The sequence below is a fragment of the Periplaneta americana genome, chromosome 9, assembly GCF_040183065.1.
Source record: "Periplaneta americana isolate PAMFEO1 chromosome 9, P.americana_PAMFEO1_priV1, whole genome shotgun sequence".
In the NCBI taxonomy this organism is placed as follows: domain Eukaryota; kingdom Metazoa; phylum Arthropoda; class Insecta; order Blattodea; family Blattidae; genus Periplaneta; species Periplaneta americana.
In genome coordinates this window covers 46,761,430-46,788,839 of record NC_091125.1, presented here as the reverse complement: position 1 = coordinate 46,788,839, position 27,410 = coordinate 46,761,430, and the positions used below count along the sequence as shown (strand labels likewise).

General features: G+C 37.6%; 1 protein-coding gene across 1 annotated transcript in view; it reads right to left on the bottom strand.

The window, feature by feature from the left end:
• Window positions 1-428: 428 nt before the first annotated feature.
• Window positions 429-27,410, bottom strand: part of LOC138705888 (prohormone-1-like) — a 353,158-nt gene continuing 326,176 nt past the window's right edge. Inside the window, exon 3 of the mRNA XM_069834623.1 lies at window positions 429-2,718. Within this exon, the coding sequence (XP_069690724.1) occupies window positions 2,554-2,718 (165 nt within the window). The 3' untranslated portion in view covers window positions 429-2,553. The remainder of the gene's footprint in view (window positions 2,719-27,410) is intronic.

The window sequence follows — 27,410 nt, the reverse complement described above, 5'->3', positions numbered from 1 at the left end:
GGACAAGGAGAAAAATGGAAATACAAGGAAAACAGAAAGGAAATACAAGGAGAACAAGGGGACAGTAAGGAGAATAAAGAGAAGACAAGGAGAAAAATGGAAATACAAGGAAAACAAAAGGGAAGTACAAGGAGAACAAAGGGACAGTAAGGAGAATAAAGAGAGGACAAGGAGAAAAATGGAAATAGAAGGAGAACAAGAGAAAGATAAGGAGAGCAGGAGGAATACAAGAAAATCGAGGGGAATAAAAGGGCGAGAAGAGATTAACCTGTGAGAAAAAATAACTGCGATGAACATAGAGATTGTGCATTGAACTAAGACGCTCGATTAGGATGGGATTAGGAAGGTAGCGTTTGCAATTTACAATTCTGTAAATGCAATCGCTACCACTTGACCTTAAATTGGTAGATTAAATAAATTGTAAGAAGTTCTGTAAAATACATATTTTATTAATCATTTATTAGCAGGAAGATTCAAGCCATTGTTACATAATATTTTACAGCAAGGGATGTAGTAATGTTAGGAATAATGAAATATGTAATGCTAGTAGAGATACAGTCCAGATATGCAGTTACCTTCTACTCGACTGGGTCGTTGATGCCAAAGATGCATGTAACTTCGTGGCGTTAAAGGCGATCATTACCTTTCAACACAATGAAAGAGATGAAATATAAAGTTTCTAATTCAGTCTGTGTATATCACGAATTAGCTAAGTTTATGTCTGTACAAATTTAAGACATGACATTATGTTTGAACATACTGTATGTAATATTTGATCTGATCGGCATACATTTTTTAAAAATTGGTTATCTTTTCATAAGACTTATCTACAGGTAAAGCGTAACATATTTCAATGCTCAGAATTCACAACTTTAAAAGATAATTTTAAAATTATCTTTACAATGAAAGAAGTCACTTACAGCAATTTAACAGAAGTACTTAGTAATGTGAATCACATCCGAGCTGTAAAGCTCATATAAAATCACAAATACATATATTTCTTACACATTTATTTTTGTTTTGTTTTGTCCATGCCATTAAGATTGCTGACCATCATAGTAGCTCTCTATGACTTCGAGTATTTAATGAAATAATGAAAGTATCTTTGTGAAGTCACAGACAAAAAATACTGCATTTTAACGATGTATTCCTTTTGTTATTAATAGATATATTATTGAAATATGTTTATCAGTATTGCGACGTAATTAAATAGTAACTTTGAGGCATAATGTAAAAATGCCGGTATAGCAATCAGTTCTTGAACTTTTATAGTTTTCTCCAGGCCATTGAAGAAGGTATATTGAGTAGTTTTACATCACATAGGCTATTCAGAGTAGTTTACTTTGATTCAATATTCTATTTTAATGTTTTATCTAATTTTCATTACTCATTTCAGCATTGTCTATAATTTCATTATCCTACTCTCAAAATATAGTCTAGACGTCCGATCAACTACATTTAGATAACACGTGGCCTATCTTAAAAATGCCTCAGTTAATTAGATTTCGGAACAAAATTTGTTTTACGTCTCAATTTAGAGAGAAGGTTAGCAATAGAGACGGTATATTGCATTCCAAATTAATTTTATTAATCACATAATTAAATGTTTATTTGGCAATAATTAAAACGCGTTTTTTAATTATGCAACACATATCCACATAATTTTATTTATGTTGACAAAATTTATTCGTGGATCTGTTTTTCCCTGAATTAAGCTGATAAACAATTTTCAGGTACAATAGCTATCACATTTAAAATGTCATTCTTTTTTTTTATATGCAAGTTATTGTAGAGAGAAAATCTTGGATATCTGCATACAAATTTTTATCAAAGAATGTGTTTTCACTGTAGTTTTAGTACCTCTGTTTTAATTTAGAATTAGATAAAGAATTTGTTTACCGTTAATGTTTTTAAAGCTTAAACTAAGTCTTAATAAGTTAGTATTCAGTCACACACCTAAAAATCATGAAATAAATGCAGGAGAATGTAAAAATATTCTGTCATTACGATGAAAATGACTGACTATATTTGACATTTTAAATTTAGAATTGTTTTTAGTTGTGTTTATTTTTGCACTGCTTAGATAAATTTGTCAGTGAGAATAGTGGCAGCCGATCTCTTAAGCATGGTATTGGAAAACTCACAGTTATTCTCATACTGACTGATAATTATGATCAATTTACATTTTGGTTCGAAAGCTCCGAAGCCTACGTTTAGCAAATGAATTACTAATTATTTTTTATGGTTTTCAGCCGTTCCTGAAAAACTGTTAATTTCTGTCAGAAGTATTAATTCTCGCTTAAATACTTTGCAGAACATTATTATGCTTATGAACCTCGGAAATGCATACCTCTCTCACTGCGTCATATTTTACGAAGTTAATGCATTGGCACACTCTGAAGGAAGTTTGATACAGAATCGACGTGGTGGGGTTCTAATATCCTAAAACGCGAGTAACAACGAGGTATAGCCACTCTGACAATTATACGTAGTAATATGATGTGTGAAAGAAAAGAAGTTGGATGGAGTTGGATGTTGTGACTTGTGTTGGATCTACTTTCCGAAACAGGAGACTGCGTTGAAAGCGCACTGCTTCCAGTAGCTGCGTTTCCTCTGGAGGTCTGACACGTCCATCTGGCTTCGCAGGCGGTTCACCACTTGCTTGGCGAACAGGTAGTTGATAAGTGCCGTCTCTACGCTGCCGTCATCATCTACCAGCTGCTGGAACAAGCGTAAGTGCGGTGTTACTCTAACGGAGGTTATTAACAGAGAATGTGTACTGCCGAAGGGCAGGGGAATGCATTGCCATGAATGGACGTCACATTGAGCACCTCCTATGAACAAGTGTACAGATCTCAGAAAGCATGTATTGTAGGATCCATGTTTATTAGACATTTTTTCTTGTTCTGATGCATACTAGCACCTCTAAAAATTTGGGGTCCACACCTGTGGAGTAACGGTTAGCACGTCTAGCCGCGAAACCAGGTGGCCCGGGTTCGATTCCCGGTTGGGGCAAGTTACCTGGTTGAGGTTTTTTTCCGGGGTTTTCCCTCAACCCAATATGAGCAAATGCTGGGTAACTTTCGGTGTTGGACCCCGGGCTCATTTCACCAGCGTTATCACCTTCATTCAGACTCTAAATAACCTAAGATGTTGATAAAGCGTCGTAAAATAACCGGTCCACACCTGTGGAGTAACGGTCAGCGCGTCTGGCTGCGAAACCAGGTGGCCCGGGTTCGAATCCCGGTCGGGGCAAGTTAACTGGTTGAGGTTTTTCCCGGGGTTTTCCCTCAACCCAATAAGAGCAAATGCTGGGTAACCTTCGGTGCTGGACCCCGGACTCATTTCACCGGCATTATCACCTTCATATCATTCAGACGCTAAATAACCTAGATGTTGATACAGCGTCGTAAAATAACCCAATAAAATAAAAAACATAAAAAACCTACTTAAAATATTGGATACTTTTTTGAACACTCTGTATGTGTGACAAAACGTTTTTGTAAGACTGTACATCCAGTAGGATGCCTTTAGAAACTAAACCCAGTGTTTCTTTTATTTTTCTTAATCACGATCTAGTTTTCAAACCCGTGAAAATCAGAGGCTGCTCATAATAATTTATGACGTTGAAAAATAGTGAAATTAATTTTTATTATCATCTTTCAACTAATTTGCAATTATCATTTCGTTGTGACTTCCCCAATCTTGACAGCTAGCATGGATGTGAATGATAACAGAAAGAGATTAGACCAACTGTATCCCATTTTAAATATAGGAATCCTTTGTTCAAAACAATGAAGGCTGATAATAATTTGGTAATCGTATTAGTATATAGAACATAAATATAAACGAAACAAACGCAAGTTTGAATTCAATTTTCATCAACGACAGTGTTTTTATCCGAACAAATAACAATCACAAGCCGCTGAATTTAGTTTATGTGATTCCATTTACTCGTTATAATTTATATTATCGGATTACATCGATATATTTGAGGAGTTAACGCGTATACATTTAAATACAGTAAAATAAAAACACGGAGTGGAACCTACCAATCGAGCTGCGCACTGAATTTAGAGCCGTTTGCCAAACTTGTTACGATTTTCGCTTGAATTTTTACTTTGTTCGCTCAAATGAAATCAAATATTAAAGATTTTAGTCAATCTCTTTTTGCTGTTCAAAGCAATAGAAGAAAAAAATACATGGTTATGGTTATGTTCGTATATATCTGCCATATTTTTAAGACTGAAAGATAACCCCTGCGGTGGTTGAGTGGTCAGACCTCTGATCTGTCACGCAGGCGGCCCGGGTTCGAGTCCCGGTCAGGTGGCGGACAAGGTCGCAGTTGGGGTTTTTCTCGGAGTTTTCCCATTTTTCTCCATATTAGGCATTTACATAATTCCGTAACCATTTCTCCATTTCGTCATCATTCCATAGCATTCCCCGATCGCCGGCTGACGATGCACGAAGGGAGCTGGCCTGGGGACGAGGGGGGTTGCCTGCTTGACACCTGCGAACCTTAGTGTAATCAGCCGGTGTGGGTTTGGAAATGCGCCTAGCTTGAGGGTTAGCGCAATAGACCGTAACAGGTCGCAGTGCTGGGCCATAGTACCCCCTACCGTAAATTGAATTGAATTAAATTCAAGACTGAAACATCCTTTAATGTTCTGACACAAATGTGACAAATTACCAGGTTCGATCGTCGACGTACCTCCGATTTATGGCTTGTGTTGGAAAAGCGTGTGATCCGAGTTACATAGGGGTTTTCTCCGAGAGCTCCGGTTCCCCTGTGGATTCCAACAAATACCCATCATCATCTCATCCTTTCGCAGGTGTAACGTAGACCAATATCCTACGATACATCCTGGGAACGACTCTGTCGGTAAATTGGTCTACATAAATGGTTTCATATGCGTGAATGACGAACAGTCAAGTACCCTCCATTAGTAAAAAAATGAAAAAAAAAAAGACATTCTTTTACTTCATAAGCATCATAGTCCATGTATTTCCTCACTTTTGAGAGTAAAGCATTAAGTCGATATTTAAAAGTAGCGAGATTCCTGGTCATGCCCTGAGCACGGTGAAATAAAATATAAATAGGAAGCAAAGGATACAAACCCAGTCCTTGTGGGAGAGAAATATCAGTTACCCTATCTGGAATTGTAGCTAGATATGCCACCACTTGGATTGCAATGGAGGAATTTTATTTTCTCACAAAACGACTTATAGTTGAAGGACCACTCGATACCGTTGAGAGTAAGCTAACTGTCCTCATCTCTGGCCAGAAATCGATTCCGGGTCCGATGTATTGGTAGCCACAGGCACTTGAATTGAATATACTGTAGTATTAAAATAAGAATGGCGCAATGTAAAATTGTCACTCTTGGCATAAAATATTTACTTAGTAAAAATATAGTTTATAAAAGGAATAACCAAGTAACCCATATTACCAAAAAAGTGCTTTCTATACTACATTCCTAGTAATGCCCCACTTCGATTATTGTGATTTTCTACTGATTGACTCAATGTCAACCAGTCGCAAAAATTACAACGTGTTCATAATTCTTGTGTTCGCTTCGTCTGCGATGTCCGTCGCGCTACCACATTACCCCATCCTTCCAAACTCTAAACTGGCTACGGCTTAACGAACGTATAAATTTTCATTCTCTTGTTCTCCTTTTCCAAGTCCTTCACACTTCTACACCTACCTACCTTGCCTCCCGTTTCAGTTACCTGTCATATCATAATCTCTTCACACGCACGCAAAATAGCCGCATACTAGCCATAACAACATATAAGACATCATCGTATTCATCATCATACACAATCTCGCTCTCGCGCTTGTGGAATACCCTACACAGTGACATCAGAGACTGTCGAAATTTAGTAGCGTTCAAAGGAAACTTATTAAGCATTTTCTTACTGCGTAGAGTAAGTTTAAATTTTACTTAATCAATAAAAGAAATGCTTCTCTCTTCTTAACTTTTACAGTAAACTGTCTAGCTTTTATTAATCAGTTAATCTTTTAGTACTTTGATTTTTATTGTATTTGTAAATGTAATATTAATTGTAATTATACTTGTAATTGTATTCTTAATATTGTAGTTGTAATCCCCTGGTAGAGAGGAAGAGAAGGGCTCATGGCCTTATCTCTACCAGGATAAATAAATAAAAATAAAAAATAAAAATTATTTAAATGTTCTTAAATTCGCGTAAATTATTTAAATACTGCTACTTTAATAATAAAAGCGTAAACCAATATCAAATTACTATAAGGTTTCCCACATAAAGTGTTACAAGATAGTTTCCCTTAACTGGATCAATAAAACTAGTCCCTGATTTTTCCAAGTCTCATTAGAGAAGGAAACAACCACCGGCGTGGCTCAGTCGGTTAAGGCGCTTGCCTGCCGTTTTGAAGTTGAGTTCGGGCGTGGGTTCGATCCCCGCTTGGATTGATTACCTGGTTAGGTTTTTTCCGAGGTTTTCCCCAACCGTAATATGAATGCAAGGTAATCTATGGCGAATCCTTGGCCTCATCTCGCTATCACCAATCTCATCGACGCTAAATAACCGTCGTTAAATAACCAATTAAAAAAAACGAGAAGGAAACGTTTGACAATGCACCATGAACGGCATTCCTTTGAGTCCCATTCATGTGATGGTGGGGACAGCTCCGACATTTTGAATGGAAACTTTTGTTTGAAACATTTTTCTCTAAAATAAGGTCTTAATGAAGTTATGTGTTTTTAAATAATATAGATCCCAAGAGAAACTCCAACTGCGACCTTGTCCGCCTGTTAACCCCGAGCGACTGAGTGACAGTCTGGTGTTCTAGATCACGCAACCACCACAGGTATACTTCGTACAGTCTTAATACTCTTTGTAAACCAGAGAAATAAACTTTGGAAAGGTAACCGTAACACCACAGTCTAGTATATAGTCACGAAGCTTGAGTTGTAAGGGTGCTAGGAACAATAGACTGTGCCGGTACTATTTCCCATTGTCTTTGATAGTAGGCGATAGTAGCGATCCTAGGGGTTAGCAACTATCTATGGATGCATATTTACTACGTATTGAACTTCGTGACTGTGACTGTGGTAACATTCTGAAGACCAAAATGATTTGGAAGAGAAAATCGCAAGGAAAATCACCCAGAGACTACAATCCATGATGGAGAACATAACAAATTATATCAAGAAGATGAAAAGAGAGGAAATTAATAACACAGCAAAATCGAGCGCAGAATCAGAAACGCCAAAATATAAAGAAGATGAAAACGATCAACAAAGGCGGAGACAGAACACGCAACCAATAGAAAGAAACAGGAAGGAGATGCAAACGCTGGAAAAACAGGAAGAGGAGGCAATATGACAGTTGGGCAGAAATCGTAAGTAGAAGAAGGAGGCAACATCAACAGCCGACGAGGACAGGCGTGGTGGTCGGTACAAAACAAGGCGATGAGTTGCAAGCCGGAGACAAAACCGCGTGACTATTTGTAGGACGACTGAGACAGACCACAACGAGGGACACGGTAATCGTCTGCGGAAAAACGGGATAGACGAGGAAAGAGTATGTGAAGATCTCATTGCTAGAGGGGTCCATAAGGAATACAAAGTCGGAATCCCCTTCAAACTCCATCCAAGAACAGAGAATCCGGAGTTCTGGTCAAACGCCGTTACAGTAAGATGATTTCGATTTCGCAAAGGATACTACCAAGGAGAGAGGATGGAGGAAGGACACCTCGAATAAGGACAGACAATTGTTGCTATGGAACATAGAGGGGATAAAGATGCGCTACCATATTTACCACAGAAGACAATACAGCACCAGCTACCATCCACGGGACCATTCCAGCAGCTAGTGAGAAGCCGGGACAGGAAGAGAGGAGAGATGAACATTGACTTTTACAGCAAAACAGCGCAGCGGTTCGGAGAGAGACTGGACCAAAGCATGCCAAGATCAGAGGCATATTATAACGAAGTTGGCGATACACGGTTACCACCATAAAATATGTACGAACAAAAGATTTCTTGAACCTGACGAAGACTGTAAACGCGAGTTATGCAAGGAATCTGTGTGATAAATACCACATCATAAGGTGCGAGGGAAGAACGAAATCGATGTGACTACAGCAAAGAGTGAACAAATCAGTGTAAATACTCATTCGGGTGCACGTTCCTCATTTATTATTTATTTTTAAGATATTAGGTGCCTTTGAAAACATGACGCGTTTAGTTTTCTTGAACTACAGTATTTAAGAGAAACTAACTTGTAACACTTACTTTGACCACCTTGTATATATAATTTATGATGTGTATTGAGGAATATTTGCATATTACTATATAATATATATATATATAATATTATGCGCAGCATTGCTAAACGTGGTCGACCTGGTTGGCGAGTTGGTATAGCGCTGGCCTTCTATGCCTAGGGTTGCGGGTTCGATCCAGGACCAGGTCGATGGCATTTAAGTGTGCTTAAATGCGACAGGCTTATGTCAGTAGATTTACTGGCATTTAAAAGAACTCCTGCAGGACAAAATTCCGGCACATCCGGCGACGCTGATATAACCTCTGCAGTTGCGAGCGTCGTTAAATAAAAAAACATAACATAACATTTGCTAAACGTTATGTCTTATAAAATAATGGAATTTTTAAAGATTTTATGAATAGATTTCTTTAAAAATAGCTGTTTTCTCTTGTTTTTGAGCACTGTTATTATTATAGGCATAAAATAATAGAAAAGGAGTTGAGAGATACCTTGTGAATATTGAATATGAACTAAATTCATCGGATATGCCACTTTATAGAGTGCGATACACACAAATGAACGCAAATCTCCAACCAGTTTTTGAGTACCTGGGATGCTGCAAATATATATTTCTGTAAAAATCAATAAATGTATTTTCACGCGTTCGTGACACATTTTTATTCAATTTTACCTTATATTATCTCTTTCGCTTTCCTGTTTAAGCATAGGTTGCGGTCAAGTGATCTGATTTGCAACTTCCACTATGTAGAATATGTTACAATGCTGACTTGCCAGAATGAGCAATTTTTCCTAGAGCATCTATGTTATGAAGATGGCTAATTAGTAGGATGATGTTGGAGGAAACGGGATTTTGCTGAGAAAACCGATCCTAACCCGTCTACAATCACCATAAATTCCACTTGGCCTCGACAAGATTTGAACTCTAATCACCTATGTACAAAACAGTTCGGGTAAACGTTACGTTTCGTGTAATTAAAAAGTAAAATTTCAGTAGGTCGATTAAGATACTCGAGAGTGTGTTGGAGAAACATCACAAACCCACTCCATAGCGATGCAGGCAACGTCGGGCTCAACTTTTAATCTGCTCTGGATTAAACGCGCCGAAGATTCACACATGGGTGGATTCAACGGGATGCAAGTCTATTCCCGTCTACAATCTGACTTCCCGAAACGCACGCTATGAATTTATATTCCGGGATTATTCCAAGGGGAACAGCAGCGACTGGCTACGCGACAACTGAAGCATAGTGTGGGTTCTATTCGTGTCGGAATAACTTGCAATGAGGAAAGCGAACATGATGCGCATACTGTGAACATGAAGTAGATCAGTTGTGGCTACTGCCCTTTTTGTATGTATGTGTTTGTGTTTACGAAGGGGAGGACGAAAATACTTCTGCATTTAGGCTGTTCAGACAGATAAAATCCCAAGAGGCAGGGATGGTGTGAATGGGAAAACCTACAAGTGACTTTTCAGTCACGAAGATATCGCAGAAAAAAATGAGGAAACTCTCTAGCGATCCTCAAATACGGTATACTGTCCCTGAACACCAGCAACTAATGTCTGATAGGCGACGTAAACATTGCCGGCAGAGGAAGGGAGAAGGATAATATTACAGCTTGATTCAGGGATTTTGGCCCTTGCAAAAAGTAAGTATGGAATATCCTCAGCTACGAGCATAGATATTATTTTCTTCTTTGTCTTCCCTCTTCCTCTCCTATGCATGTTTTTCATTAAATTTCTTTCTTATGACGCAACACAGCTCGCTCACTAGCCAAACAAGCGAGAACAAGGGACAAGATAGTTGAATCGAGCTGTACTATTCAACCAATAGCATAGGTCACAATCCAAGCTTATCTTGAAGTTGGACGGTGTGAAGCGTTCTACCTCCTCCAAACTTCAAGATAAGAGTGGAATGCTATTGGTTGAATAGCAATTTATTATCCTTCTCCCTTCCTCTACCGTCAGTGTTTACGTCGCCTGTCAGACGATATAGAACGCAGTATAGTCTCTTGGGCGACTCCGATTGACATGAACTTCCTTCGGCTTGTAGCGAGGCTCGTAGTAGGGCTGTCCTCGTCCGCACCAGAGACACAGTTTACTGTTATGTTAATGTACCACCCATAGCTTTTCTAAACGAATATCAACGAAGGAATTAAGATAACTAATTGTTGTCCATATGACAACATGAAAGTAAATAAGAACACAAAAGTTATAATCTGCAATACACACTCCTTTCCAGACAAGATATAGGTACAGTATTTGCCGCTTTAGATACTAGTGTGGTGCAATGTTCGAACGTGTGAGGGGATGTCAAGATACTACAGGGACATCATTTTATTTTTACTAACATTTTTAATATTAACCTGTCTATACCTTTAGAGAACCGGAAACACCGCTTGCTCCCCCCTCCAAGACTGGAGTTCGATGATACTGGCGTAGGCCTAAAACACTAATCACTCTACTAGGTATAGGAAGGAAAAAAAGTAGTTAATCCATTTACGTAAACTAGGAAATATCGCGATTTTGAGTTTGATAATTTTCATTAGGTTTTTCTTTAATCAAAGTACAGTACTGTATTAAGAATAAGTGTTTTTACTCACGAAGTGAGTTATCCATGCAAACGTGTTCATTATGCGGTGTATATTATACTGTCTACAGCACATTAGCGTACAATATAGAGAAAGAAGTTAAATTGAAAAATAATCGTAATATGAATATTTAAACACAATTTTGAAAATGGTGGCCGTTCATTTCGATACAGGCTTCAGTTCTTTTGTGCATATTATCGCACTATAGACTATTGCATCTAATTCCAATTGCCAGTTTCGTCCTTCGTACTAGTAACTCATGTTGAAATAATTCTGTACCTACTCTACGTACTGTAAATTCAATCTTCACTTCTGCCCGACCCGAAAATATAAAATTACTCAGACATGCTATCTACTGTCCGTCCAAGTGGTTATGCCGCAGGATTGTAGAAAGGGAGGAAATCACGTGACAGTTAATTACTTAACGAGGCCCTTTTATTTAAGTTAAATTAAACAGCTGTATAATATTACGTAAACGTCCAATTCCTAAGAGAAATTAATGTTTTCAGAAAAGAGCTAAGACAGCCCAGCTTTTACAGAGGGGCGAGCAGAAGCAGGTGGGGGAAATCGGGATGCGACGTAGGCAAACGGACAGTACCTGTGCGAAAATATGATTCAATATTGAAAGCTCTTTCTTCACTGGAAAACGCGAACATATTTCTGGAACGTACTATACTCAGTAACTCAGTACTGCTTACTATCTGCGGTCTTGGCTGTGTGTGGAGTTGGAACTTCCTTAGTAGAAGGGGTGGGAGTGAAGTACATTCAAAAACTCAGGTACAATACAAATTGAAGTAAAAATAAAATGATGTCCCTGTACAAACTTCGCCGTACTCCATAGGCATCTCAACAGTACGTGGAAATGAAGCACGTAAATTAAAATAACCGAGTTCGTTGAAAACCGGTAAGAGATCTTGCCGAGTCTCTGTAGGTAGAACTGAAGCTCCATTTGCGTTTGTTCAGTCTTCCCCTTTCCTTACATGTGTTGGTGCCTTTCTCCTTGGTTCCTCTTCTCCCTTCGCCTTTATTCTTTAGCTGCATAAGGATATCAGGCACATAATCGTGCGAACTTATGCATAGTAATGAGTATAGGTAACTTTTCTTGTTATTAATATGCATAAATATTCACAAATGTATATGTATAAATAAATTAAACAAAATATATTAAAAAACAAAGTACCTACTAGTATTGTGCAATGTTGAAGCATGAGAGAGGAAACCAAGACATTGCAAACTTCGTCTTATTCCATATGAAAAACTAATCGCAAGATATGTGCTTAAATGCTTAAGCGGTTTAAAATAATGTCCTGTCCACACCTGTGGAGTAACGGTCAGCGCGTCTGGCCGCGAAACCAGGTGGCCCGGGTTCGAATCCCGGTTGGGGCAAGTTACCTGGTTGAGGTTTTTTTCCGGGGTTTTTCCTCAATCCAATACGAGCAAATGCTGGGTAACTTTCGGTGCTGGGCCCCGGACTCATTTCACCGGCATTATCATCTTCATATCATTCAGACGCTAAATAACCTAGATGTTGATACAGCGTCGTAAAATAACCCAATAAAATTAAAAAAAAATAAAATAATGTCCTGCAATGTTCGAACATGAGAAAGACAACCAAGACATTACAAACTTCGTAATACGTCGTATTTAATATGAAAAACTAATAACAAGCTCTATGCTAAAACATGAAGGGGTAGGAGTGGAGAACAAAAATAAGGTGGAACAATCAGGACAGGCCTTTTGCAGAGCGAACATCGACGAATGTCGAATTTCCTCATACTCGACTAACTTGAATCGGATATAGTGCTTATGATGCACGTCGCTTAAGGTGCTATTCATAGACATTGCGCAGCACGCGCTACGAGCGTACTAAGCTAGCCCCGGCTATCCACTGGTTACTAGTACAAAATTCAAATCATATCCTATCGCTAACCTGGTTTATGAATACGAAAAACGCTGATCATCCACCGAAAGCCCGCGCTAAAAATGTCTATGAATACGACCCTTAGACTTTCATCATCCGTATAGTCACGCAAATAATGTGTCCGAGCAACTGTGATTAATTTGAATATTATATAAACTATGTAATTATAGCTGTTTTTGTGGTAATTAGTATAATAACAACTGTCATGTATTTTTAAAACATAATGTGATGTACCTATATCTATGTACGTAATATTTTTGACGATGTTTAATAATATTTTTGTAATAGAAATTACCTGTCTTTAGCATCTAAATAAAATTTCACAAGAATTGTTCTAAAATCTTTACTCAGCTAAAAGCACGATGAGATGGTGGGGAGGGTAGGAGAAGTCAGCGAACTTCAAGGGCACAGATCATACAAGGCGCAAGTCCGAGCGAGCTGTGACAGATCGGCTTCTTCAAAGCAGACTTCGGTTCTTGTCACGCTCGACAAACTTGAACCGAACATAGAGCTTGAAATGCATGACACTATTAGATACCATAACTGTAACAAATTTGAGGTCTGAACCCATGAATAATGCGTTTAGAAAAAAAATTCACTTTCCTATCTTCCTTCTGCATTTTCTTTTACCCAATGTACAGTGGGGTTCGCGTAAGATTATTTCGTAAGAAGTTAATACGGCCATCTTTTCAATGTTGCCAACTGTTACCAGATATCACCAAGTCAAATAAGATCACATTACTATGTTCTGAAAGATTAATATTCAGTCAACCAACCAGTCATAAATAAACAAATTAATAATTAGTATTAATGTTTCGTGAGATTTTTTTTTACACTTCACGATAGTTGAAGTACAAAGGCTCTTCAGTAACGGTGATGTTATTTGAAAGTGATAATGGAACAAAGAAAAGATGCAAATGACAATGAAATCTGAAACCCTGGAAGAAATCTGTTCCATGGCCGCTTTTTTATCATAATTTTGTATAAGGCTAAAACTGAAGACCTTGAAGTTTAAGCTGTAACTTCAATTGCTGGAGGAATACTTTCGTTTTCCAATTGCTACATACTGCAAGTTAGACATGTAAGACTATGTACGATTAGCGCATTTTAATATCTCATCCCCTTTTTGTGTTCAATATTCCTGCATCGAGGGATTTATCCCTCAATCTAGCTGCACTGACAATACCTACATCCGTACTTCTATATTGTTATGACTGTATCCTTTTTGTCTGGAACGCTCGTTCTGCTATCTTCCAAGCGCGTGCTGTGTTGCCGTACCGAGGCGGGTTCACACTGATCGAGAACATGTTCGTACATCATAGCTGCTATTTACTCTCACTGCTCGCAACAATTTTTAAGCCGATTCGAGTGAGTAATTTACTTTATAGCTATACAGAGAGTGAAAGTGAAATAGCCTTGCAGATTTTCAGAGCGAATAGCTTATGTTGTATGTAACAAAAATCTATAATACCATATTGTGGAAAGGTCATAATTTTTTTTTTTCAGAAAAAAAAGTTTTTTTTCCAAATGTTTAACAACCTCTTATTCGGTAAGTGTTGCGAATAGAATCGTGATTTTTGTCCATATCGATAGGAAATCTAATAAGGAATAATTTATCCTCCAGGCGTATTTCAGTAGCGTGAACTGTTTTCATGTAAATTTAATTTAAAAACCTCTAATTTCAAGCCACTGCATATGCGACAAGTGGCAACGTCGAGACAGAGATCAGCTTTCCTACCGATACACACCGAGTTCGTTGACCGCTTACATCTGTGTATCAAGAGTAGTGTGTGTTAGTGGCGATGTTGCCGGATTGCTGAAATTTCAAACTTAATTTTCTAATTAACCGTACATGTAATTACAAAACATATAGGTTTTTTTATTCATTTAAGTGTACCGTATCATATTGTCCCTTTCAATCGGCAAGGCTATTTCACTTCCATCATATATATATATATATATATATATATATATATATATATATATATATATATATATATTTACCATTTGTTCTGTATGGCTGTGAAACTTGGACTCTCACTTTGAGAGAGGACCAGAGATTAAGGGTATTTGAGAATAAGGTTCTTAGGAAAATATTTGGGGCTAAGAGGGATGAACTTACAGGAGAATGGAGAAAGTTACACAACGCAGAGCTGCATGCATTGTATTCTTCACCTAACATAATTAGAAACATTAAATCCAGACGTTTGAGGTGGGCAGGGCATGTACCACGTATGGGCGAATCCAGAAATGCATATAGAGTTTAGTTGGGAGGCCGGAGGGAAAAAGATCTTTGGGGAGGCCGTGACTAGATGGGAAGATAACATTAAAATGGATTTGAGGGAGGTGGGATATGATGGTAGAGACTGGATTAATCTTGCTCAGGATAGGGACCAATGGCGGGCTTATGTGAGGGCGGCAATGAAAAGCCAGTAAGTAAGTATTATTATTATTATTATTATTATTATTATTATTATTATTATTATTATTACGCAGTAGAAAATGTTTAACAGTAATATTATTTTGGTTGTCATCTTATTAAATAGCCATAGTCTAATTTTCGTTACATATTTCGTTAAAGGCATCGTATGGCAAATACAGTAGAACAGTACCTTTCTGTATTTTTATATCATGGTAGTTTGAAGAATTACATTTGTATCAGCGGAATTCATTACCTGCATCGTAGGACTGTAAGCAAGAATCATAACGTATAAGTAAATTCTGATGTTGCCGAGAAACGGATAGTAAACTTAGCCTTGAACACTCTGATTTTGATTCGATCTTTAATATGTTATAAAGCTATCACTCCAGAGTCACGTTTCCTTATGCAAAAATCCATGCTGAAAGTAGCCTATACTATCGGCCTTATAAATTTATTGCCTTTAGTAGAGTTTTTTTCCACATATTTAGGATGTAATAGTTTTTCTAGTGGTTTATTTTACGATTCTTTATCAACTGCAATGGTTACCTAGTCTTTGAGTGAAATGAAAGTGATAATACCAGTGAAATGAGTATACGGTCGAGCGCCGACAGTTCCCCAGCATTTGCTGTTAATTGGTAGAGGGAAAATCTCGGAAAAACCTCAAAAAGGTAACTTGTACCAAGCAGGATTTCAACTCGTGCCCTTTCGTTTCGCGGTCAGATATTCTAATCTTTATTCCACAGCGGTGAATTGTTTATGAAAATCTATAGTGTCAATCTGCTGCAACAAATTGGTCAATTGAAATAACATAAAAAGAAGGTCATATTTATCCTATGGATCGGCTGCTTGTATTACGACTCTATGCAACTGATATTTTCTGTATTTTAAGAGGGAACATTCGAATATCTCTTTTTCTACGTCACTGGCTGAACGAAGGGAGGTTATGGATGAATCTTAGGATAATGCCAGTTTCCTGGTATAAATGGGGTCATGGATCGTACACACATTCTTACTAATCTTCTTCATACTTTTTCTTTATGTATATTCCATATTTTTCAAGTATAATATACCGTATTAAAATATAGTAGGTCTAATTAAGTCTATCAATCCTTCAAACTCACATTGGGATATAATCATTTTTGCATTTAATATTCCATTTTGTGCGATTTTAACCTAACAGTACTGAAAAACAAATAAATGCAACTCGCAAACATAACAGCGCCTAAAGGCAAACAAATGCAACGCGAAAATATAGGACACGTTTGTTTCGTTGTAGAACGGAGTAAGCGCAGTCGTTTTTAGACGTTGACTATTATCTTTGCAGAGGAATGGATGCTTTCCTTTAATCATTTTGTAGAAACAGTAAACCATCATAGACTTTGCCCTAGTAAAATGAAGTGTCAGCTAACCATGTTTAAGTAATCGGTGATTATGAATGGTGTACAGAAATTACATTTTAACCACTGTTACTGTTTAACCGTCGTTTCGTAACCCATGATTATTGAGTTTTTAACCGAGGTTGATGCACTTCACCATTAGTGTTATTTTCATTGGAATGATAGTTATGGTTAACAAGATGGAGGATGAGAGTCTTTCTCGGTTTCTTCGTTTTCTTCAGCTTTACAAGATTTTTCCACCAATGCACTCCTTTTCACCCTATATTTCCTTTCACTTCATGAAGGCTAATTTTACTTAATTAAATATGACCCTAATATATTAATCATTTCAGTCTTCACAAACAAATCCATTGCGCGAGAGCCTATGGAGGATAAAAGCCTACCGGCCGACTGCTTACCTCACATCCACATGCCTCAGTAGAGATGAACGATCATTCAACCACTACGAAGGTAACTTGTGATTAGCACGATGATGCACCCAATCATCATAGCTGGCTTAAAAACCGGGTTTCACTGTTCACTGTAGCTCCCCAAATTCATCACGATGCAAATTGGGCATCATGTCCCATACACTGGTCGAAACCTTATCAAAAAATTTCTTCCCCTATAAAGACTCGAATGAGCGGTTATTGCTTAACTCTAGCCCACGGCATGGCACATTAGGGCACGCGCTATGGCTCAGGACATTTATACCTTTATGCACCCTTATTTCATGTCATTAAATTTCATTAAACGAAAATGGCTAATTTGGATTTCCCGGTCTCTGGTCAAGTCAAAAATCCTAATAGAACTGATATTAAACCTTGCGGTGAGTTTCTATAAAGTTCAGAGGACGTAATTAGTCAAATACATTAACCTCAACTCCACTCTGGGATCTCTTGGGATCTTTTAAGATGTGAAAAAGAGTGGTGTGCCCAGTGTGGAAAGCAATGGAAAGTTATGGCATTTATCTTTCCCAAGAAAAACTACAAAAATGGCTGAAGTCTTTCTTCGGTAAAAGATTCCGTACATAGACTATCTCCCCATTCGACTGTCCGGGTGGGAGATACGCAACTCAATCAGAAATTGGCTGGGTCACTGGCCTGCTGAAGGATGCACTACTGGAAGGAATGGTGAACAGGAGAAAAGTTTGGGGCAGAAGAAGATATTAGATGATAGACAACATTAATATGCATGAATCGTATGCTGAGACTAAGAAAAAGATGTAAATGAAGGAAAATGGGAGAATTATGGATTTGCAGTAAAAGACCTGTCCTTGGACGGAAACCTATGAATGAACGAAACGAATATTGCAAAGAGTGGTATAAGAACCTCGATGTCGTGAAATGGAGATGACCAGCCAGATACAAATTTCATTCTCTAATGCTCACGAATATAATCTGAGACGCCTAGGGCGAGGCACAATTTCTCAAGCATGATTAGTCTTCCAATATGGTGACTGCCAGGCAATTGTCAGATATCTTTATGATAATTTCGGGGCCTGAAATGCAACTATAGATGTTCATTATCCCATCCATCCCTTCCTAGTAAGGCTGTCAGCAAATACAGTAATAACTTTAAAGTGCTGAACTGCATTCTGTCCCCTCCGAGAGCTAAATAAAACTCAATACAGTCATACTCATTAGTTGATTAATTACATTATTATTTCATATTGATTCGATGGGCAGTAATGGATTGTCGAATTGTTAAGTGTTCTCGGAATGCTTGTGTTTATTTTTGTGCTTGTTAGGCTCTATTTTATATTATGTATCTTGTTCGTTTATGTTGTGTCTACATAGTCAGCAAGACGTCTTCATGGAACATTAAGTTCGTCACATAACACCAGAGTCTAGTATATACAGTTACGAAGATTGAGTTTATGAGGATACTAGGAACAATAGACTGTGTAGGCACTATTTCGCATTGTCTGTAATGAGGCGATAGTAGCGATCCTAGTGGTTAGCGACTATCTATGGATGTACATTTACTACGTATTGAGCTTCGTGACTGTATATATTAGACTGTGATAACACTAAGATCCCAAAGGGACTTCGATGTTGAGTTTAGAAGCTACTGATACCGAGGTTATCTTTAAAAAAGTGTATTTTTTTCGATAAAATATTAACATGCATTGCTATCCTCCTTTTGACTTTCTGAGCTGCAGCCAGGAAGTCAAAAGAAGGATAGCAATGGCGGAGGAAGCTTTTAATAGAAAAAGGAACATCTTCTGCGGACCTCTGGAGAAAGAACTAGTGAAGTGCTTTGTATGAAGTGTGGCATTGTATGGGGCAGAAACATAGACATTACGGCGAAGTGAAGAGAAACGAATAGAAGCATTTAAAATGTGGATATGGAGAAGAATGGAGCATGTGAAGTGGACAGACAGAATAAGAAATGAAGTTGTGTTGGAAAGAGTGACTGAAGAAAGAACGATGCTGAAACTGATCAAAAAGATAAAAAGAAATTGGTTGGGTCACTGGCCGAGAAGAAACTGTCTACTTAAGGATGCACTGGAAGGAATGGTGAACAGGAGAAGAGTTCGGGAAGATATCATATGATAGACGATATTATGATACGTAGATCTTATGCGGAGACTAAGAGGAAGACAAAATAGGAAAGATTGGAGAATGTTGAGTTTGCAGTGACAGACCTGCCCTTGGGCAGAACACTTATGTATGCATGCGTTTTAGATTTAGTCTGAACTAGAATGTTTCAGCTGCTTACAACCAACTCTACTGAACAAATGACTACTGTGAACGAGCCTCTACGTCACAGCTCTCGCTCGCTTGGTCGTATCGTCTGCTGAATACTATTCTGGAGAGATTTTTCCGTCCCAGTAGATTACCTTTCGGCTAGAAATGAAGGAGGGGGGTTATTCAGTGTTACCAATCCTTCCATCAGTTGCTATAAATCGCGTATTATATTCATTTCGGCGTAAAGCTGAATGTCCTAGTGTAATGTAAATATTCAGCTATTTTTTTTCTGTTATTGTGTTTTACAGCATGCTTCTAGAAGTAATTTTACTGTCAAATATTCTTGTAACCTACAAATTTGTTCAGTAATTAACTGTCATTTTAATTACGAACCAAATAACAATATGTTGTTATCTTAAATGTCATTTTCCTAGTTTCTTTGACCTTAAAGTTGTTTTAAAATACTCGTATTGTGATCATTTCATATGATCTCGAGTAGTTATTAAAAAATATTATATTTCGAAACTTCAAATAATCGCAGACATCATACATTCTTATACGCTTTATTATATTATTCTAAGCTCTAAAACGGAATATTTCAAACTGTAGTACGCAGAAGTTTAGTAGATGATTCGCCTTTAAATTTGTAAAAATAACTAATTGCTTCATTTAAAAGTGCGCCAAAAATTATCGTCAGTTAGTATGCAAATATGCCAACTGTCAATTTCTCACTAACTAGTGCTGGTGAATGTTTTTTGTTTCCGGCTTCTGTGTTTCCATTATCCCCCCTCCCGTCAAAATGTTTGCTTATGGTGAAAGCTTTCTTGAATATGATATCCGTCTAAATCTTGAAGTGGCGGCTGAAATACCATTACTTGAATATAGATTCCTGTAGCGAGGTTCTTTACAGAAGACCTTGGTTCAGAACTTTGGTTAAAAATCAAATTTTACTCGTAAAAAGTTTGCCTTTCAAGATTTCTGCTAAAAGGTTTACTTATGATAATGCCAATCATGCTTTTTCTAGGACAAATTAAAGCAAAAGGAATAGGTATCCATCATCAACTACAAATATACTATAATTCTTTGCGCTTTTCACAATTTACTTGTGCGAAAATAGTTTTCCTTCTATAGTGTTTTTAAGAAAAAAGTATAAGTATTGATCATGACCCCAGATTGACACTTTCAAAATCTCTTCCTAACATTAAAAGCCTAGTGTCACTACTCCCCATACTTCTCATTAGGAACATGTTTTGTAAATCGTAAACTTAATAAATTTAATTATGAAAGTACTAAGTTTAGTAATGGTACATTTCTACATTGCTTCTGGTAAATAGTACTATAGTCTTCAGGGTACTGAATTAATGGTACCTACTCGGAAAAAAGTTTGAGAACATCTGTTCTAGTTTGTTATCTTTAATTAACATCACATGTGGTTCATATGCATAAAAATCCGTAATCACAATACGGTTTTTGAGACGATCTAAGTATTTGCCCGGGCTTTTTCATTCTCGTAACGAAGTTTATTCTAAAACCAATTTTTTTTATTATTCTTCATCTACAATAGATGGGCACGTGGTCGGCTCCCGTGACGTGAAATTAGCACGAAGTCGGGTCACGGTCATTGATTAGACTTCCATGCAAGACATGAACGTGATTCGCTGTCAGTATGATATCTTATGTTTTGTATAGTCATGCTGACACGTTGTTCCTACTACAGGTCTATAATTATTTTAATTGTGTATTTAACGACATTTTATCGACTAGCATCGGTGTAGCCACCGGTGCAGGTCAGGCAGTAGCGCGTTTGCGTGCTGATCCGGAGTTGAGCTCGATTCCCGCTTGGGCTGATTACCTGGTTGGGGTTTTTTCCGAGGTTTTCCCCAATCATAAGGCGAATGTTAGATAATCTGTGGCGAATCCTCGGCTTCATCTCGTCAAATACCACCTCGCTATCACCAATTCCATCGACGCTAAATAACGCAGCGTCGTTAAATGACCAAGTAAAAGAAGTTAGCATCGGTGGAATTGGTGATAGCGAGATGGTCAGCTGAACATTGCTCTACTGATGAGGATATTCTCGAAAAAAAATTCCAACCAGGTGATTAGCTTAATTAAGACTGAAACCCACGCCCAAGTATAGCCTTCGAAACACGAAGTTCCTTACCTCTGAGCTACACCGATGGCCATTTAAGTTCATTGTAAACCCTATTAAAATTCTTGATATTGATAATAATTTAAAATATATGTAAAGGGTGCGTCAGAAAGAACGGATGGATTTCAAACTATCGATACGCAACGAGGAGAGAGATATAGTGAGGGGGACCACGACTGTTGGGTCAGCCATAGAATGCAGTTTCAGTTGAGAATATGGTGTTGGTCTGGTGTACAACGTGCTTTCATCGTAGAGACATTTTTGAAAAATGAAGAGTCTGTGATCGCCACTCAGGACTCATTTCGACATCGGATGTCACGCTAGGATTCCAACTCGGAATACAATTTTGCGGTGGGTGGCTTCATTTCGTATCACAGGTTCAACATTAAAGAAGAAATCACCTGGACGAAATTCTATTGCACTGAGATTGTCCGAGGCTACGGTAAGATCTCGCGCCCTGCGACTTCTTTCTTTGGGACCATTTGAAGGCGTAAGTTTGTAAACATCGATCACATACACTGGACGAACTGAAGACAGCGATTCGTGAAGAAATCGTGGCAATTGCACCAGCTATGACTGTGAAAGTGATGGCGAACATCAGAAAACGCCTCGATGCCTGTATTGAAAGCCAAGGACATCATATGGATAATGTTGTTTTACATAAATAAACTGCATGTATTGATGAATATGTTGATAACAATAAATTTTTGATTTGATGAATCTTTACAATTTTCTTGCCATATGAAATCCTTCCGTTCTTTCTGACGCACCCTGTATATTAGTTAATCCTCTAATCTAACAGTAGTCACTGAATACCACAAAAGTGTACGATAAACAATCAGTATCTTGCTGTTTTTAGATATTAAACCCTACCCCAATATCTATTGGCTTAGTTTCCTTATGGCTTATGAGTGATGACTTGGAGTCACTTATGAAGTTCCAACCAGTCTTCGGACTGCTGACTAAACACACAATATAACTTATTTTATAATTAATTTATAAGCTCTTCTAGCCTCCTGTTCATCACTATATAAAATTATTCTCGATTCATGATGTAATTATATATAAATACCATTATTTTGGCTCTTCAGCATAATTTTTATTACTAGGTTGGCAATACCGAGGAAGCTTGTTTCATAGTTCTACTCTAGACTTCGACGCATAGTCATGTTTTTAGAGAAGGTGAAATGGTTTCATGTTGTAATTCTGAGTGGACTCAAGTTTCTGTTGGTTAATTAGTGTAAGACATATATTACAGAAGAAGAAGAAGAAGAAGAAGAAGAAGAAGTTCCACAGGTGAAGGTACGTTCTGATTAAGAAACGTAGTTGTTTTATAAATGTTTAACATCTAATCGTGTCAGCCTAAATTACGCTTTAATACAAATGCAGGAGACAAACGATATCCAATTTATAAATTATCAAACTAAACTTTTCCTTTATTACGTAGAGTGTTATGAATTTATATAATTCATAAAATATTTGACTTGGAAATTTGCTTCATTGCAAATGTGATTTGTTGAATCGAGCTTGAGGCGATTAAACGATAGAGTTTATATAAAAAAAGGAGCAGCTATACAGTATTCCACACTCTGTGTACGCGTAAAAGTCTATACCACTCATATTTATTTCTAAATAATAATGCTATTTGTACTGAAATCGCAGAAGTAAGTATAGACTGATACAGAACGAAGCCGAGGTATGTGATAAAGTTTGTGGGTTAGTTGAGGGGATTATTTGAATGATATGAAGCGCTCAGCGCACAAATGGCCCAACCCTCAGAATTTGCATATTAAGTTTGTTTAAAAAAAACTCCTCATATTGTTCTCTTCAAAGTGTAAATCGGTCTAAACATCATTCCCAGTTTTTCCTTGACATTGCAGCACAGTTTTCGTTTGTGTATCGTATTTCGCGCACTGTTACAAAGAAGTAAAGTGGAAATATAATTTTGTGGGTTGGGCCATTTCTTATGAGGCAGAGAAATTGTGTAATGTGGGAATATGCCAAAGTTGCACCGCAAAGGAGGTTACTTCAGTTTGAGAGGCTGTATGCTTAGAATAATCATTTAAACATTGATAATGTACCGTAGATATCAAAATTCTAATGTGCTTATATGTTACTCTTCTTCTTCGCTGAAAAAAGTATAGGCCTACTGTTCAGTGTACACTTAAGAGTGGAGATCCAAACAGTATACCTTATTTTATATCAAGGAGTGCAGTTCGTTGTTCAAAGGAGCCACCGAACTGCACTCCTTGAAATAAAATAAGGTATACATTCGTATACATTTATGAAGGAGTCTCTGCATTCCATGAAATTGAATTAAGTTTAGTGGCTAAATACATTAAATTAGTTTTAATGGCTAAATAACGCACTTTCCTTGAAAACATGGAGCAACACACGACGTAACTTTGTCGGAAAGAAAGAGAAGAAGAAACTAGACAGTCAAATACTACTTACATGAAATTATTTGAAATCATTACTGAATTTCAAAAGAACACGACCGTGTAGTGCACATAAAGTGAGTACGAAAAAATGACAATTGTTCATACTTAATATTATGAAGTACAGTTCACGGTTCATTGTTTCTGTCGTCATATAGAAAGAAAACCCTTAATCTAACTAGAGGAATATGTTACAATGTACGCATTCTGTGAGCTTATACGGCTCCAACGCTATGATCCAGACTCGGAGAGAGTTCACAGTAGGCCTACTTGTTACGCTAATCATTGTCCGTCCCTTTTAAAAGCAAATTTCATGCATTTAACCGTCCGTCTCGTAATTTATGGCGTACAGGAATAGTTTCTCAATCTTAATTAGGCGTAATATTTTTCTCTCGATTAAGACTACTATGAACGGCCATAAGAAAAAAAATTGATATGAAGCTTTGTGAAAACGACTACATACAAATTCCACAATTTGGGACATCTGGCCGACATCTACGGCTGACCACTAGGATCCAGAATACAAAGCAGAGGTTAAATTAAAAATACAATATGATTGCGGAGAGAATACGGAACAATGATAAATTTAAAAAATAAAGTACAATTTGATTTCGGAGAAACATGAGATGAAAATACATAGAAGAGTAATGAAATGAAGTAAAAAAATAGCTAATTAGTTTTGTGTGTGTGTGTGTGTGTGTCTGTGTGAGATACCTACCCACTTCACTTTGCGTGATTCGGGTTCCGCATACTGCGGATAGATGGCAGGTCTGTGACCCATTTTCAAATTGCACACCACATCGGCGGGCCAGGCTATGCATAATGTGTATCTGTGAAGAGTTATGTCGTGTACTAGGGTGAGTGTATGTTAAGTGTTCGTGTAAGTGTAGTGTAGGCAATGGATGAGGCTGATGATGAAGGTGAAAGGAGAAGGGGAAACCAGATTCCGGCACGTAGTCTACTCCTGTCGAATAGCACCAAGGGGGCCGCCAGGCTTAACGTCCCCATCCGACGGACGAATCACTATCAAGAGTGACATATGCCTTGCCTTCATATGCACTGCGGAGAAATTTGGAATTTAACCCAGGTACAGGGACATCATTTTATTTTTACTTCAATTTTTATTGCACCTGAGTTTTTGAATATACTTCACTCCCACCCCTTCTACTAATGAAGTTCAACCGTCCTCCACACAGATCCAAGATCGCCTTACGGTCATAGTAAACAGTACGTTCCAAAAATATGTTCGCATTTTCCAGTGACGAAAGAGCTTTCAATATTGAATCATTTTCGCACAGGTACTGTCGTCCATTTGCCTACGTCGTATTCCGATTTCCCCACCAGCTTTTATTTGCCAGCTAGTGGCTGGGCTGTCGTCTTAGCTCTTTTGTGAGAACATTAATTTCTGTTAGGAATTGGACGTCTACGTAATATTATACAACTGTTTAAAATAACTTAAATAAAAGGGTCTCGTTAAGTAATTAACTGTCCCGTGATTTCCTCCCTTTGTACGACCCTACGACAAAACCAGTTGCATGGACAGTAGATAGTATGTCTGAATAATTTTATCTTTTCGGATCGGGTAGAAGTGAAGATTGAATTTACAGTACGTAAGGTACTCTTTATAGAATAGATACAGAGTTATTTCAACATGAGTTACTAGATACGAAGGACGAAACTGGTAATTGGGATTAGGTACAATAGTCTATAGTGCGATAATATGCACATTAGAACTGAAGCCTGTATCGAAATGAACGGCCACCATTTTCAAAAATGTGTTTAAATATCCATATTTATTTATTTTTCAATTTAACTTCATTCTCTATATTGTACGCTAATGTACTATAGACAGTATAATATACACTACATAATGAATACCTCCACATGGACAGCTCAGTTCGTGAGTAAAAACACTCACTGTTAATACTATACTTATTTTGATTAAACAAAAACCTAATGAAAATGATCAAACTCAAAAGCGCGATATTTCCTAGTTTACGTAAATGGATGAACTACTTTTCTTCCCTCCTATACTTAGTAAAGTGATTTGTTTGTATATTACGCCAGTATCATCGAACTCCAGTCGTGGAAGGGGGTAGCAAACGGCGTTGATCCAAAGGTATAGCCAGGTTAATATTAAAAATGTTAGTAAAAATAAAATGATGTCCCTGTGTATTCGTGCACAATTTAGTGATTATTAGTTGTAACGTACGTTTATTTAAATGTATTTTAATATTATTAAATTTAAATTGTAATACGTACTCTGCATCAGTTGTAATGGCGTACTACATTTTGATACTATTGAATCTGTCGGATATAGTGTGCATTTGTATCTTTAAATGGCTAATGCCACATTCCCTACTAGGAAATTTTAACAGATGGGCGGAGTATGCAGATAAAACAAACCACGAATTTTACCTTGAACTGGCCGGGATTTGAAACGACTCTTCAGGTTGGAAAACTGATGTACTAGCGATTCCATTAATGGTGCGAGCATTTATTCTATTCGGCATTAAGTAAAAGCATAGTAGCGTAAGTGCTGTAACTGTTTAGAACTGCATGTTACGTAATTGATCAGAGATAAAACTTCGTATCGTGGTGGCAGAAAGCGCTGATGAGGGAAGGCCCTCGTGGGGTGGTTTAATGCGCCTCTTCTAACGATTGAAGCAATTCGTCACGATGCCTTATCTGTGGACCCCGCGGAAATGTAACTCCTCCATAGACAAGCAAATTACAATCCGGATCAGAATAAACGGAGAGAAACTTCACCAGCTGACAGATTGCCTGGATGCAGTCAACGCAATCAAGTCTACACTTCACCGCCGGCGTGGCGTTGGCCTGGGAAAATCACTTCATGCTCATCGCACACCATACCAGATTACATGTAGGCCTACTGGTGGAACTCCTATTTCAAGTAAATTGATTATGCATACTTTACTTTTTTGAAATCAATTATAATATTAACATCACGTAAATAACACAATAATAACCAAAGCTCGGAACTTGGGGACTTGTGTCTTTGCACGTGGCTAAGCGACCGGACTTCAATGTCAACAAACTCCCGCTTCCAGCACGGAGGAACTGTCAGGTCTGCTATAAAAGTGGTTTCTGACTGGAACAACATATTGATAGTATTATGGTAGGTTGAAACACGTAATATTATAGCATATATAATTTAAAAAAACATGAGAAATATATCATATTTACTGTTCTGCTATGTACATTTTATTACAGTGTATGACTACGTACATTCGAAGGTTTTCGGATCCATAACTTCTTCGCTGATATGAAACGAGAAAAACTTATTTCCAAGTCATATGAAGTGACGGGCGCAAACTTAAAATACTGATTGTTTTCACTGTCACTGTTTTCTATTTGATTTTCAGCAATTGCTAGCTGATCTCGTATGTGAGAAAGATAAGTATATCCTAAATTTTTCTCAAAAATAGTTTTCAATTTGTTCTACGGTAAGTTCCTCTGCTACTTGATCCATGGATATGGACAAATCTTCCGCCAATTTAAGGGACTGCAATGTCTTTCAATGA